The 15635-nt window shown below is 39.4% G+C and overlaps 2 protein-coding genes across 5 annotated transcripts; one reads left to right on the top strand and one right to left on the bottom strand.

The window, feature by feature from the left end:
* Positions 1 to 916: 916 nt before the first annotated feature.
* On the top strand, positions 917 to 4647 carry dnajc9 (DnaJ (Hsp40) homolog, subfamily C, member 9). Its single transcript, XM_058651764.1, has 5 exons — positions 917 to 1277; positions 3233 to 3373; positions 3828 to 4082; positions 4179 to 4265; positions 4357 to 4647. Exons 1-5 carry the CDS (start codon positions 1104 to 1106, stop codon positions 4465 to 4467), a joined length of 768 nt encoding a protein of 255 aa, XP_058507747.1. The 5' UTR covers positions 917 to 1103; the 3' UTR covers positions 4468 to 4647.
* Positions 4648 to 5145: 498 nt separating this feature from the next.
* fam149b1 (family with sequence similarity 149 member B1) lies at positions 5146 to 15404 on the bottom strand. Of its 4 annotated transcripts, none has more exons than XM_058651756.1 (16): positions 14850 to 15404; positions 13679 to 13795; positions 12627 to 12774; positions 11508 to 11656; positions 11257 to 11403; positions 9763 to 9924; positions 9495 to 9676; positions 9236 to 9378; positions 8723 to 8791; positions 8045 to 8157; positions 7716 to 7940; positions 7145 to 7268; positions 6865 to 6990; positions 6625 to 6706; positions 5721 to 5858; positions 5146 to 5576 (listed from the first exon to the last, which is right to left on the bottom strand). In XM_058651756.1, exons 1-16 carry the CDS (start codon positions 14894 to 14896, stop codon positions 5494 to 5496), a joined length of 2055 nt encoding a protein of 684 aa, XP_058507739.1. In that variant the 5' UTR covers positions 14897 to 15404; the 3' UTR covers positions 5146 to 5493. The 4 variants fall into 4 exon arrangements, with proteins under 4 accessions (XP_058507739.1, XP_058507738.1, XP_058507740.1 ...); XM_058651755.1 differs by having other exon boundaries at positions 9236 to 9381; positions 14850 to 15403; XM_058651757.1 differs by lacking the exon at positions 8723 to 8791 and having other exon boundaries at positions 9236 to 9381; positions 14850 to 15403.
* Between the last annotated feature and the right edge of the window lie 231 nt (positions 15405 to 15635).

The raw sequence follows: 15635 nt of genomic DNA, 5'->3' as shown, positions 1-15635 counted from the left end.
AATGTCATAATGCTGATATAATTCAGTCTAATTCTCATAATGTTCTTGCTGTGGTCAGTAAAAGCTCCAGGGAAGTTCTGTGTGAGGTGTTGAACAATTTAACTTAAACTGAGTTAACAATGGATAATGTTAGGATTAATGAGTCAGGATTATGTTCAAAATAAAAGTAAATTGAATTAATAAATCAAAGATGACTGATTAATATGAAGCCTAGAAGCAGTTATGATGAATCTTTGAGACCCAGTAGGTGAGAACGAATCAAATGGAGCGTTGTTCAGTAACAATGAGACATATTGGCAGCAAAGTAAAGATATTAGGCTAAATCAGAGGTCTCAAACCTGTGGCCGGCGGGCCACATGCAGCCCCACCCATCAATTTCATTTCAATTTCCGCCATTTGATATCATGTTATAATGAATTATTTATCTGTTTTTTATTTATAGATTTGCTTTGCATCATAGATGTGAACTATTTATCTTTCCATATCAAAACAAACACTTTTATTTTGAAATTATGTGGAATATCATCATAAATATTATTATTTTGATGTCTTTTCCTCAAAAGGTTTGACTTTTTTTCACTTGAGATCATTTGAATTTGAGGCACCTGGACTAAGTTATGTAAGTGGACCGTGTGGACAGTGGACTTTTACTTTTATTCTAAGTGTTGGAATGTGGTTGTAATATTGTGTACATTATTAAATAATTAAACATTTAAAAAAATAATTCATCATAAATTATCCGTTGAAACAACAACGTTCCCTTTACAATATACAATCATCACATATATATTAAATAAAAAAATCGCCCTCATGTTTTTATGCATAATCAGTGCAAACATTACTAGTCTGACGAATACAGTACTAGGAACCAATAAGAAGAGGCTTCTGTTTGTTACGTACGCACGTTTGTGTACGTACGGAAGTGCCTGACAGTACAACGCGCCAAATTTACAAAGGCAGAACAAAACACAACACATCCGCTCTCTTATTCACTAAACCAGGTCAGTAAATGATCGTTTAACTGTTTGGAGAGTGAATTATTTACCGGTAGAAACGCGGGTCGTGGTCCTGGGTCAAACCTCGGAGCTGTAGCTGTTGTCAGGATGGGTTTAATCGAGCAGTGCCAGGAGCTTTTCAAGACCGCCAGCCTGTACGAGGTGCTGGGCTCCAGCAAGGCGGCAACCGAGGCAGAGATCCGGAGGAGCTACTACAAAGTGTCACTCCAAGTCCATCCAGACCGAAATCCTGAAGACCCGCTGGCTACGCAGAAGTTTCAGGTCAGCTAACGGACGTACGCACATTAGCACATTAGCTTACGTTAGCGCTACAAACCGCACCAAGCAGCACAGTAAACAATCTCCCAGTATGTTATTTACAAGCGTCAGACATGCGAGTACCCACTCTGTACACTATACTTATGCACTACCATGTAGCATGTTAGCATAGCTTTAACGTGCAGTCAAGGCTAGGGGTTCTTAAGCCAAGGGTCTGGTTTCTGAAAAGGGTCACAAGGTAATATCTGTGTGGTCATGTGATGTAGAACTGAGCGTCATTAACCAGTTGATTATTTTCCTTAATAAGTGGCAAACACTTTCCTGTCATGATGATTTTGACCTAAATAATTGTTATTCATGACATTATTTTGATATTTTTATATATATTCTTTAAATTATTTATGTCATTATTGCTGTTTACTATTGTTACTTTTGATAATGATGTGGGCAGGATATTCTGTCTGTATCGTTTCATTTAATTTGGTTGGGCTTGGTGAGAAGTAGGGCTGGGCGATATACTTTTTTTTAATACAATTTAATATCACGATATAAATCAAATTAATTTTCTTAAATTTCTGTCAAGCTTATAAATAATATCTGGGTATTTTTAGGCTATATTCTAATATACGAGATATATGGGGATATAAAGCTGCACACAGGTTGTTTCTCTGGACCCATAAAAAGGTTTTGTTTTGAGGCAATGCACTGTAAATACACTCTAAAATAAAATATCTACTGCTTAAAAAAACACTTATTACCTTACCTTATAACCTTATTAAACATTTTTACATATAATTTAGTTTATTCCATGCATTCTATATGTGTATATATGTAGATATATATGTATATATGTGTGTATATGTGTATATGTACGTATACATATATGTATATATATTGTAGTTCACAATGTATTCAATATAATAAATATGATTACCAATGCAACAGCCTTTTAAAAAGTCATCACGGGTATCTTAACACAACATGATGATATCCAAAAATAATAATTTACGTAACCTGAAGATGTTATAAAGCGGTGCTTATGTCACAAACACACGTTACCATGGACACTTATTTTTCCACTAATGTTTTACAGGGAAAAACATGAGTTTTAATCATGAGGTACCTCAATGAGTGGAATGCTCCCCCTTGTGGCAATTAAATGACTAGGATTGTATGTTAGCAAACTTAACAGCTTTTAAATGTAACTTGCATGAATTTTCTTTTTTCTTATTTTTTTTACTTTAATGATTAACCTCAAAAATGGAAATTAAGCTTGGTCAACTTACTGAGGGCTTTTAATCATGTTTCACAATAACATTGTACTATCCCTATAAATATTCACTGTCGTAGCAAAGACACTGGAAAATATTTTAAGATGCTGAAATCACAGTTAACAGTCAGTTACTAATCAATTGATTGTTGCAGTTCTAGTGTAATTATTAATAAATAAGCCAAAATATGTGTCACTATTATCCTCTATAATATAAAAGATATATTTCTAATGTCATACACTGTATAGTTATCACTATGGGGCTGGGAAACAAAACATTAACTTTACTTATTATCGCTAGCATTGTATAAAAAAATGTGTGTTAATGCACTGTGAAAAAGCAAATTTATTGCAAATTTGTGAAATGTTTCTGTGATTAACAAGTATTTATCTTTTTATGCCCACAAAGAAGTTTGTAACCATTTGTAAACTAATTTCTGCAACTTTCTATCAGAGCAAAATGTGTTCTTAAATTGTGGGACATTTATGGCGATTATTACTTGCTGATTTGAAAAATATCATGATAACCTTGTCACCCAGCTCTACATATGACTCACTCCCAACACTGACTCTGTATGACCTTTTTAAAGCTGGTGAAAAGTGAATCAGGCGTGGGTAAATATAATTAAGCGTTGCTGGTGTTTTTTTAAAATCAAGTCTGACCTTTCTTCATGCTTTCACCCTCCAGGTGTTGGGGAAGCTGTATGCAGTGCTGAGCGATAAAGAGCAGAGGGCAGTTTACGATGAGCAGGGAGTGGTGGACGAAGAGTCTGACGTCCTGAGCCAGGATCGCTGCTGGGAGGAATACTGGAGACTGCTTTTCCCTAAGGTACGGAAGCACAGCTTGAGGCATTTGACTCAATAATGAGTCACACTCGCAGTCTTAATCGTTTCTGTTGTTTGCACATTTGCTGATGTGACACTTGCAGTGAGTCACTGTTATTCCAGGAATCCTCTTTTAGGGTGGTGATGATGGGGTATTAAGATAAATGTGTCACAGAACTGTGTGAATTGTTCCAGAGGGATAATTGTGCATGAATGCAATAAACAACAGTGATGTTCAGACTTAAGTCCTTGTGTAAGCGAGTAGACCAGTATGTGTGTGCGCAACATGTCCCTAGCATCTCAGACCAGAGAATGTGGTTACTTTTTACATGGTTTGAAACCTAATATTTTAACACTTCATCAGCATTTTTCTGACAGGTGACAAAGTCAGAAGAGGTATTTGTTTCACTTTACAGGGACTTTACTTAACCAGCTCTACCTGTGTGTCCATCTCTTAGATAACAGTGCAGGACATCCTTGAATTTGAGAAGAAGTACAAGGACTCTGAAGAGGAGCGGCAGGATTTGCTCCAGCTTTACGCGAAGCACCAGGGAGATATGGACGTCATCACGGCCTCAGCTCTGTGCTGCTCCCAGGAGGACGAACCTAGGCTCTGCAGCATCATCCAGGCCGCCATCGAGAGCGGAGAAGTCGAGGCTTTCTCTGCGTTCACCCAGGAGAGCAACAAGAAGAAGAGAGCGCGTAGGAAGAGGGTGAGACAAATTATGTTGATGCTCAAATCAGAAAATTCACTCAGAATTCAAATAATTTTTCTAGAATTTCAAACTGCAACCATTTTCTTCATCCAGGCGGACAGAGAGCGGCAAGAGGCAGAAGAAATGCAGAAGGAGTTGGGGCTGGGTGATGAGGATGACAGTCTTGTGATGATGCTGAAGGTAACGGATGCGTTAGCTCATGCCTGGTTGAGACGTGTTTGTTTTTCTGTATTTCTTAATAACATTCCTTGTTTTGTTTTTGTTTTTTCAGCAAAAACAGAAGTCCAGAGAACAGAATTTTAACAGTTTTCTGTCTGACCTGGAAGCCAAATACGCCAAAACAAGTGGTAAATCTCAGAAAGGACGACGAGGGAAAAAGTGAGATGTATTCTCATGCGGGCTCTGTTTGTAGAAGATTACGTGTGTAAATTTTAGTAGATATTTGTCACTACTTTTCAGATTAATACTTTTCTCTCCTGCATGCCTCCCCTACAAACTCATTATCTGTCTTTTTTTTTTCTGTCTTCATAAACACAAATAAAGTTCATATTTATGTAATATACAGTGTTTTGTGCAGATGTTTTATTTTGTATAAAACAGAATCAGAGAAAATGCACTGGAAACATTTTTTGTCGAATGGCTGTCAGATAAATTAATAATGAAGGAATGAGGGAGAAACTCGCCTTGCTGCAGTAACCCTGATGATAAATAATGTTTCGGCATCCCCCGCTTGGCTGTAATCCAGAAGGGAAGGTTAACAATAAACAATATTATGTACAGATGTAATTAAATCCTCTTAGTTATTTACAAACAGTTTCCTGTAAGTGCCTGTTTTCCTATATTATCTTAAAAGTGATTTTTGTAAGTAAGTTGTAATGGAGAAATGGGCAAACATTGTAGGTGGCCCCTTTTTCTCTTTTCCATGTGCAATGATGTGCAAAAAGTGGCTCTGGGTCCATGGTTGCTGAAAATTGTGTCCTTATAAAAGATACAGTACCAAACTCTGATGCAGCATCAGAGGCAAACAAAAGTGCTTTTTTTTTTTTTTTTTTTTTAAATCTCTATCCCTGTTTGGATTGATGTGTTACTCCCTGCATAGTCAAATACCAGTACAACAACACACCACAGAATAAAATACAGTACCTTCACATATAAATAGATATATACACAAAAAAGATAATACATTTTACGAGTTATGAAGATTAAGTGATTGTTGATAGTCATTTGTGTTTGGCAGCCACATAAGCTGATCTGTGAAATACAAAAAAAAAGATGTCACCAGAGCAGCATAATGTGAAAAAATATGCTACTAGAGTTTGACAAAAAAAAAAATTTTAAGTGGGCACATATGCTGTGGAGTGTTGGACATAAAGATCAATGGCTGAAGGTTGTGGAGGTCAGAGGTGAACTACAGGCCAGGTCTGCTGGCTCTGGACAAGATTCCTCCTCGGGGGTAAGACCGCGGTGGGACTGACGCAGGCACCAGTGGAGCTGTGGGGAAAGAACAAATATCTCTGGTTAATGAACATCCTGAGTTTTCCAGGAGGTAAATCTTAAACTTGGAAGACAGCAGCTGCAACCTCTCACATTCATAGTTAATCTGAAGAATTTCATCTGCAGCTTTTATCCACTGACCTGGGACAGGAGCGTGCGAGTCTGGCTCCTCCTCGTCTTTGATGGGCGAGTGCCCCAAGGGATGGTGGGAAAACGAGTCCAAGAAAGACAAGCTGCTGATGCCAAGACTGACGCCGGTCACGCCGATTCCAAGAGAGTCTGAAGGAATGAATAACGGGATGTTCTTCAAAATCCATTTTACACAGTTTGTAAAGTACAAGTGTGGGCAGAAAATAAACATGGAGCAGACGGAATGAATGATTCCCGATGGGAGAATTTGTTCCACAGTGTCGTCGTCATAGTGTATGCTGAAAGACTGAAAGAGTATTTCATCTAATAAAATGTGATATAAAATGTATAAATATCCGGTAATAGAGTTAGATATGACACAGGAAAGAGTTGAAAGTGAAAAATTTAGTGAAATCTAATGAGTAATAATAAACTTGTAGTAATATAGTAATAATAATATTAACAGATCAACAGGTGAAACTTCCATCTTCCGAGTAATTTTAGTTACTCTTTGGTTACACCTCACAAACACTGACAGTTTATCAAAACAAATCTAGCATCTAATATTCTATCATTAATTATATAATTTTGGTTTTAATTGACCAACTTGTCAACGTGCCAGGTGAGATTAATAAGACCAATCATTGCAGCAAATAACATCCATTTTTTAGCAGCATTTATTTTTATTTAAGATACCACTTTACAGTACAGTAACACAGTAATAGTATATTAATTGTCAATACCTGGACATCACTTTGGAAATAAGATGGTATTACTATAATATGATCTCTTCCTTACTACACAATTGCTGTTGTGTAACCTTTTTTCCATATCAAAAACATTTTTTTAACTGTACTGTAATTCAAAGTCTATTTGTTTGAATTTGAATTCAATTATCATAAGTTGAATTTCTGACCTGTGACCACAGAGGCTCTGCCCGGCCGCCCCTGACCGATGTTGTCCAATACTGTGAAGGAACGACGGTACGGAGTGTCTGACTGAAAACAAAGCCACGGGTCAACCATACCGTCACATACTGTTAAACATGTTCACATTAATAAACCCCCTATATCTGATGGCTTGAAAAAGCCAATTTCTTTTCACCATTACTGTGATAAGTTCATGTTGTTTTGTGTGCTGATAAACAGCATCTCACCCTGTACGTGTGAGTGGTATTTGGGCGCGAGAAGACGTCCAATAAAAGGTGACGGTCTCTTTGTATTGAACTGCCGACCTCGTCATTTATGGCGCTGTGTGCGCGGCTGGATGGACCTTTCTGACGCTGCACACATGGAAAAGAAAGGACAATTATTGGTTGCGCTGACCAATTAATGTAATACAGCAGCCATGCAAATCTTTTTTTTAGACTGTTAACTTCTACTTTTATAGTTAGAGGTTGCTGCTAAATCAATGCCGTCATGTTTTAGTGACTGTACCTGTGCGGGTTTGGAGTGCTGCCCTGAGTGAGAGGAATCTGACTCCCCAGTGCTGATTGGGGGAAGAAGTGTGTTTCTGCTCAGAGGCAACAGTGGAGAGGTCAGGCGGTCACTGGCTGTGGGTCTGTGGAAGATGACACGTGTATATTAAGTAAACAGAACATTATAAATACATTTATAATGCATATGTTCAATATAAAGAAACCACTGTACATATTTTCAAGGATTTGAATGTGCTTGTTCACATTCAAGAGTAAGATTACAACCAGCCCCACAATGCTCCATTATACATATAAAACTCAAGAGTGAGGATATTGTGAGGATAACACTACATATATATATATATCTTTCACTGACAGTTCATGATAAGTTCATCTGTTATTCTGACTCCCGTCACCTCCCACCTCCCTTTAATAATACACCACATAGAGCCATGAGGCACAAGTTGAAAGAGACTCCGTTTTCAAAGTGATATCTCTCTGCCTCTGCACAGCTGCAGAGGGAGTTTAAAGTGAGACAGGAGTTTGGGTGAGGGGTTTGGCAGGGGCTTCCTGTGATGCTAAACACTCACAGACGTGTCCCACGGACGACCTCATCCATCGTGCCCGCTGTGCTAGACTGACTCAGGCTGGGTACCAGTGGCAGCAGAGTGCGGGGGGGAGGGTTCCTGCGTCGAGCTGACTGTGCCGGACGAGACAGCGAGGAAGAGCTCAGCTCCAGGTTTCGGCGAGGACGAGGTTTGCTGGAAGGGACCACGCTGGAGCCCGGTCTGTGGGATGCCCGCTCCTCTGGCTCTCTGTGTGGAAATAGGAGAGTGGGAAATAACTCATATAGAAACATTTCCACCCTGCTGCCAACTGGCTGTTTACTCCACCAAAGAAAAACAAAATGTGTCCATACTGGTTTCGATCCAGTGCACCAAGGTTCCTCTGCTGCAGGGGGATGCTGTGGATCACAATGAGGTCATTCAGGTTGTGTTGAGTTGCCACTGCTCCAACTGGAAGCCTTCCAGCCTGGGGAGTGATGTGAGGTGAGGGGGAGAATATAAGAAAACAGATTTTGGGAATGATTAAGGGGTCAATGACAGGGAGAGATAAGAGGAGACATGACACATAATATAGGGGAAAGGCAGCTTAGATACAAAGAATTTACTATAATTTATAATGTATCTTTATTTGTCATAAGCCCACTGGCCATATGGTTAGTTTTTTTATATCAACAACACAGTATAATCTCCATGAAATTGTTATTTATCATGCAGTGACGTCAGGACGACTCCAGATCTGCTATGCCACCAACCATATATAAACATTCACAACACTTAAAATTCAACAAAGCTAAAAAAAAAAAAAAAAAGAAAACTAAGAAAAGTATTCCAACATTCCCTTTGTGAGGAAGAGGAAAGTTCAAAGAAAATCAACGTAGTTGCAGTTAATTAAAGGGAAAACAGTGGCAATGCTTTTGTGTTAATCAACAGGCAAAAGCACATTTAATCTAGAGATAAAGAGAATGAGCCGCCATGGACGGCATGCATACAACACGCCACCATTTTGGCTCTAAGTGAAGGGGGTTACATACACTGGGCGGCCTTTTCTGCTTTTTGGATTTCCATCTGGACTTGTGCTTTGAGCCCCTTGACTTTGTGTTCTTTAAGGGAGGAAACAGGTTTGACAAGAGCGGATGTAGAGGGAGTGAAGGAAAAGGGTAAAGAACATATACGGAGATGAAGATAGAAATAAAAAGAGAAAGAAAGAACATAAAATGAAATAAAGTAATGAAAACAGAACACATTGCCAAGGTGAAGGGCAGAGAATAAAGAAGGAAAGAAAGAGAACAGTGACAAGTTAATGAACAGCAAGCATCGACCGACAAGAAGTGCAACTGGCAAGAGTGAAAAATCAGACAACTAGGTGAGGACAGTGGAAAACAAATATATAACTAGTCTGCAAAATAGGACCTCACAGCAGGGAATGCTGAGCCAATGTTATACTGTATACTGAAGGTCATCTAAATAAGACATCTCTGCATGATCTTTTTGTAATGACACTGTAAATTTAAACTGTAGAGGATAACTTTTGGAAATATCCTAACCTGGAACTGCAGTCCAGCTGTGAGCGTGGGCATCCTGCCCTGACCAAGTTTGGGCAGCATCGTGGGCAGCGTGGAGAGCAGCATGAAGGGATTCTGGGAGTCTTGCTGCACAGGGCTCAAGTTCATAGAAATCTTTTCTTCATCTACTAATCACACACATTACACACATAAAATCACTTCAAAACACTGTGCATGTTAATATTATTATTGTAATGTGAGTTTAATGCATACACAACAGGAAAGTAAAAATCAGTTTTACCTGAGGTGCAGCATTCCCATTGGCGTTGCACAAGCTCTTTCATCGAGCCGACCAGCTGCCGCCACACATCGTCAAACAGCAGGTCAAGAACAGCTTGGTGGCGACACCGATATGGCGAGACAGGGGGCAGAGAGTGATGCTTCTGACACGACTCTGAACAATTCTGCTCCGACTCGTCTTCCCTGTTGAAGATGGATCCAGTCTATCAATCAATTATAATATACAAACTCTTCGAAGGCAGCTGGCATGATAAAAGTGAATAACATACATGGCCCTGCTATCAAAAGCCAAATATTCCTCCATCTGACCCTCCACTTCAATCACTCTTGGCTTGTAATGACTGCTGGAGCCACTGGGGGCGACAAGCGGTCCATCCAGCTCTGCTGAGGAGGGTGTCATCAGCGCTGCTCTCCTGCCCAACACATTCAACCTTTACACACACAAGAATACAAAGTTAATGATAAGTCTAATGTGTAACATTTAGACAGTTTATTGGCAGAAAGTATGTTTGTATGAGTCTATAATTGCTTTAAAATAAAAAAAAAACTTAGGTTTTCTTAACTTTAGAATACCAGTAAACCTTTTTTATGTACTTAAGGAAAGGCCTTGCTGCTGATGTGCCGGCATGTTTCTGCAGCAAAAACTAGTGTGTGTTTTGCATTTTGAAGTTAGAGAGTACAAGAGTAGAGAGAATTGTAAGAGTGTTTACCCTCCTTCTGGTTTGCAAAGACTACTGCAGTTTTCTGACAAGCTTGGGAAAAGCAGGAGTGAGTGTGTGTGTGATTGGGAAAACAAATTTTTATTGTGCAGCCTCGAAATTTTAGATTTCACCTGCACCATGATAGTTATTTAAACTGGAGGATTACAGACGTCGCCTGCAACCAGGCTCCTATTGGATGATACTAGTTGTCAATCACACAGGTGTCCATTATGTACCGGTCATCATCATCTCTTTTCCTCTACATTGGAAGATAATCATATTCTATTAAAAGACTGAAAATAGAAAGTTAACACTTCAGGAAAACGTTTACTGACATAAATCAAGTGGTAGGAGCATTTCCCCATAGACTTCTATTCAACTGGAGTTATTACAAATAGTAGAGTCACCCCCTGGTGGCCAACTGCTAAATCTGTCTAAATTCCTAGGCTTCACTTTTCAAACTGGAACACTTTTCCAGTTTTATATACAGTGTATGATTGCAATCAATAGTCTCAACATTACATGTCACTAATTATTACACACTGGACATTCAAGCACCTTAATAAGAGCACAAATGTCCCACACATGCTGTAATCAATAAATAAATTAGCATCCAAACAAGAGCTGCAGAGGGAATAGTGTTTACAGTACACACATGCATAAACAACACGCTCATTAACACAAAAGACTGACTCACATAACCCTTTTCAGTTAACTCCACTTTGTCAAATCAAGTTAGAGCAGTCACACTGTGGCACGTCCCTGCTTAAGTCAGTCTATCAATAAAAGTGGGGGTCAGTGACAGCTCCTTATCAACATGACAACAAGCCGGAGAATTTAGGTCACAAAACCACAGAGGCGTCTCTATAATTGATGCCGCAACACCAGTCATCTGGACAGTCATCAGCCATCAGCCATCTTGTTCAACATTAGTTCAAACACAAAGTTTGTCAACTAGTATTTTATATTCGCAGACTGATCACAGCCACATTTTTTTAAATTATACATCTAAAAGATAATGGTAACTGTGAGCCTATGCCAGCCAGTGCCATTGAGACTCACTCTGTGCTGTTACTCTTTTCTTTATCCTGGGACTTCACGCTGCACTCTTTGCCGTCTGATGGGCTGCTGGTCGAGCTGCTTTTCCCTGAGGTAGCGTACCACTGGAAGCCCTCATCACTGGGATCCACCAGCTGAGTCCCGAGGATCCTTAGTGACACATTAATAACAAGTTAAAATATGCAAGAGGGGATGTGACCCCAATGTTGCCCCCGTTTTACTACAAAATGGCTGGGTCAGAGAAGATAAAATACCGAAGATGTGGGAAACGTGTAGTCCACTGCTGACATTCATCCTGCAGTCCCTGGAGAATCCCGACACCACTGCCCCTGCCCTCATACAGCTCCTTGTCGATCTCCTCAAACATTTGCTGCACCTGTCGAGACGCTGCCTTGTCGAACTCCTGTAGAACAAGAGACACACAGGAAAAATAGGAAGAAAAGAGCAAGTCATGCTCTGTTATCATCTGATCTATGACTGAAAGCCACTGCTGAACAGTTCCTTTTTTTTGGTGTGCATAACAATTAGCTCTATGGAATGTGTATGAGTATGTGTGGTTATGCTGGATTGTTCATATGCTGTTACAAAAATTAGACAGATAGAAAGAGGTGAACTAGTATGCACAGCAGGGTGTGTTTTTCCTCAGAAGCAGCTTGACAACAAAGTTGAGTTCTGGGGAAAATGTTGTTGATTGAGGCTAGAAATAATAATAAAAAAAAAAGGATTCAGTGCTCACTATTTCAAACAAGTGGAAGACATTTAAGGTCCAGGTTGTATCATTTAGGAGGGTTTATGAGCAGAAACTGAATATACCATATGTACTGTAGGTGTGTTTTTATGCATGTCTAATTGCTTTGAAAATAATTGTTTTGTTTTCATAGCATTAGAATAAGTCTTTTATTATGTACTTTAGACAAGGAAATTGTTACATAGACGCCACCATCTTGTGCCACCAAATGGAGCGGAACCTCACCCACATAAACCCAAAGCATAAACAAATGAAGCGAAAGGGAGCAAATAAGACAGTGGAATAGAGAGGACAGTTGTGAAAAAGTCTTTATGCACATGGGAAAGGGAGGGGTGGACAGAGGGGTCCTCACCATTCGAGGTCCTTTACAGGTGTACATGTGCAGATAACTTTGCTGTATGTAATTTATTTTTTTTTGGCCAAAATGTTGAAAAATCAAATCTGACATTAAACCATGTATTACAGTCTGTGTTTTTGTCTTTGCTACGGTAAAACTAAAGGCTTTAAAACAATGTGATAGGTCAAGACATGTGCATGTGGGCATGTGTGCCTTGTGTGACAGACAGAGAAAGACTGGCATAATTGTTTCACATAAAGGTTAAGTAAACTGATGTATAAGACTTACGTCATAGCCCCAGGAGAAAACAGAGCTCCTCTCTGTAGATAAACCCGTGCCTGACGCGGAGCTATGGAAACCTGACCATGACTGGCTGGAGTCTACCGAGATGACGGTGGGACAGTCAGAGTGGCCTGAGGCAGCAGACGTCTCCGAGCTTCAAAGATGAATGAAGGAAGATATGAGGTTCATGTAGAATTAAATATTTTACCACATTTCATGTTTCACAACAGGGAATTATATCGGCATACTGTAAACAACAACACCTGTTACACATAATATATACTCAGTGAATTTACCGACTACTGTATATTCAAACATAATGACTCTCTCCACTTATTACATGTGTGAACACATAACACTTTGAATCTTGAAGCAGGTGGGCTACAGCAACAGACTGCTGCCCTCTATATATTTAAACTCCTCCTTTTGCTTCCATTTCCATTTTTAACTTTTCATTATATTTTTTGTGTTTGTATATTTATCTGTGTTCTTGTGTCTGTGTTTATGTCAGAAATACATATCTGCTATTCAGTACATGTATTTACTTTTTTATTATTAAAAGACCTAACGTCATGCAGCAAAAAAGAAAACGGAGATGGTCCTTCGCATACCTTAGTTCTAACAAGTGGTTATTTAAGTTACTGTTGCAAGATCTGGCAACACTGCTCTGTGTCATAGGTTATGCTGATCTTACTGCCACTAACTGCTGACACAATCATGGGCAAGGTTTCAGAGTGGAAAATAAATGTCAAATGTCAAAGTAATTGAATATTCTAACAGCCTGTCTCTATTACTTAGTCTTTTAATTGCACATCTGAAGAAGGATATGTGATATCAATGAATCCACTGCCTTGGAGTGTCATGTTTCACAAAGTGAGCACCTTGAGAATCAGTTGTTCGCATGAGATGGTCTAATATTACAAAACATACAGGCAAGAGAATGAGTGTTTAGTCCCTATTAGGTATTTTTATCCTAGGCTTTTTAAGAGTGTAGTTTGTAAGGTTTGAGCACCTGCAGACGGAGAAACCCAGGCCTTTCTGTCTGAGAACCTAGTTACCTGTTGTGAGTGGAAACAGCTTCCTGGAGGTCATGGAGGTAGCGCTGAGGTGTTTGGTTATCATCTGCTTCCTCTGGGAGAGGGTGGTGGTCAAGGTTGCTTCGAGACAACCCACGACTGCACAAGAGACAGATCAAACACAACAGTCAGAAAAGTCAGTACAAAATCACAGTTTGGGGAGGACACACATAACATGAAGACACATCAGAGAGCAGAGTTTCTTCTGACAGAAACAGACAAAAAACAAATATTTATAGTAATTTTCCAGTGAATGGCTGCATCATCTTACTTTGGATAACAGGGTGGCTAGAACTAAATGGGATTTGCAATTGGATTTATGGAAATTACTTTGTACTGTACATCGTAAGTCTGTTTAAATCAGGAAGAACTTGACAGTGTCTGATGGACTGATGTGAACAGGATTAATAAAAGATTATTGCTCAACAATGTAAGTTTCTGCAGGGCTTACTTACACAATTCAATTGAGGCTTTTTATTAGATATGTGTATGACTACTGGTAACATTACCAAAGACAAATGAAAACCAGTGTTGCCAGAATTATATGAACACATTTGTAAACATTTAAACAACAGTTGTACAGTTAAAATGTAAATGTCACCATGTAATGCAGTGTACCAGCTTAGAACTTATACACATTTACAGTCCTTTAGCAGGACAGAACATCACATAGTACAGCGACATACAGTGTTTGTAGACCATGCTGTTTGTGACCATGCAACAAATAAAGCACATGGTTGTTTAAAAACCTTCAAATTTCAAAATAAGAGGGTGCACATCTGATCAAGAGACTTCCACGTTTCTGATGTAAAGCTCCTCCTGTCATCTGGCTGAGTGTTCCACTTATTTGCAGCAGCTACATAGAAAGCTGACCTCCCTAACACAGTGAGGTAAAACAATATAATCAAGTATAAAGGTCATTTTTAAGGTTTTAAAGATGTTGTACTATGGTAAAGAATAAAAACAGATACAAAACATTTGTACATTTAAGATCGCTGAAGGCCTTTAGGGGAAAGAAAGCCCATGATTTGTAAGACTTCCCATGATCTGGAGAGAAGGACCCTAGATATTGGAGGACATGTCAGTCATGCAGTACTCAGCTGATCCAGTATGGAGGACATACAGATATTAACCTTTCACATTTGGTACTCACATCTCAAGTTTGTGCGATACAGGTCTTCTGGTGTATCGTGAAATCATCCTCCCTCGTCTCTGTTTTATACATTCACGCCCACGTCTTTCATTCTTCCTTCCCCCTCCAGGACTCGCTGGTTTGAACAGTCTGGAGACGAGGTTGACATTTCCTCTAGTCCGTAGATAAATGCACTTGGTGCACACCGAGCTGCACAGGACTGTAGGCTACAAATGCTAACGATGTTTGTTAATGTTTTGCAGCTAATGTTGGGAGGAAGTTACGTCTGACTGGGCGCGAGCTAACGTTACATGAACGGAGAGTCAAAACATCAGCAAGGCATGAAATGCAGTGTACAACAACCAAAAAACATTTCCGCTATGGTGAACCTTACTGCATTTCATTAGCATTTTATGTTGGGGGAAAAAAATGTCGTATCCACTAGTTTTCGCGTAAAAATGAAAAGCGTATAAGGTTAATTTAGCTAGCTATCGTCACCTCAAATGGATTTCTCTGCTTCTAGCGCCGCCAACAACACCGGTGTCATGGATACACAGCTTCACTCTCCCGTTGCCTCACGGGAAATTGATTTCAGAACAACGCAACATTTCCACAACACAATCTGACTTTGTCACTACAACTCCCAGAGTCCATTGCGCAAACGTGGTTACGTTTGTGAAAATTGTCCGCTTGCTAAACTCAGGAATTAAACTCAAACTGCATATTATACAGAATAAGTTTTGCTTTTAATACATTTGCCCATACGTTTTACCTTCTACATCAGTGTGGTGGAGTGAGAATGTTTTC

This window comes from Solea solea, chromosome 15 (genome assembly GCF_958295425.1).
Source record: "Solea solea chromosome 15, fSolSol10.1, whole genome shotgun sequence".
Lineage (NCBI taxonomy): Eukaryota > Metazoa > Chordata > Actinopteri > Pleuronectiformes > Soleidae > Solea > Solea solea.
This window is presented reverse-complemented; position numbering and strand designations above follow the sequence as displayed.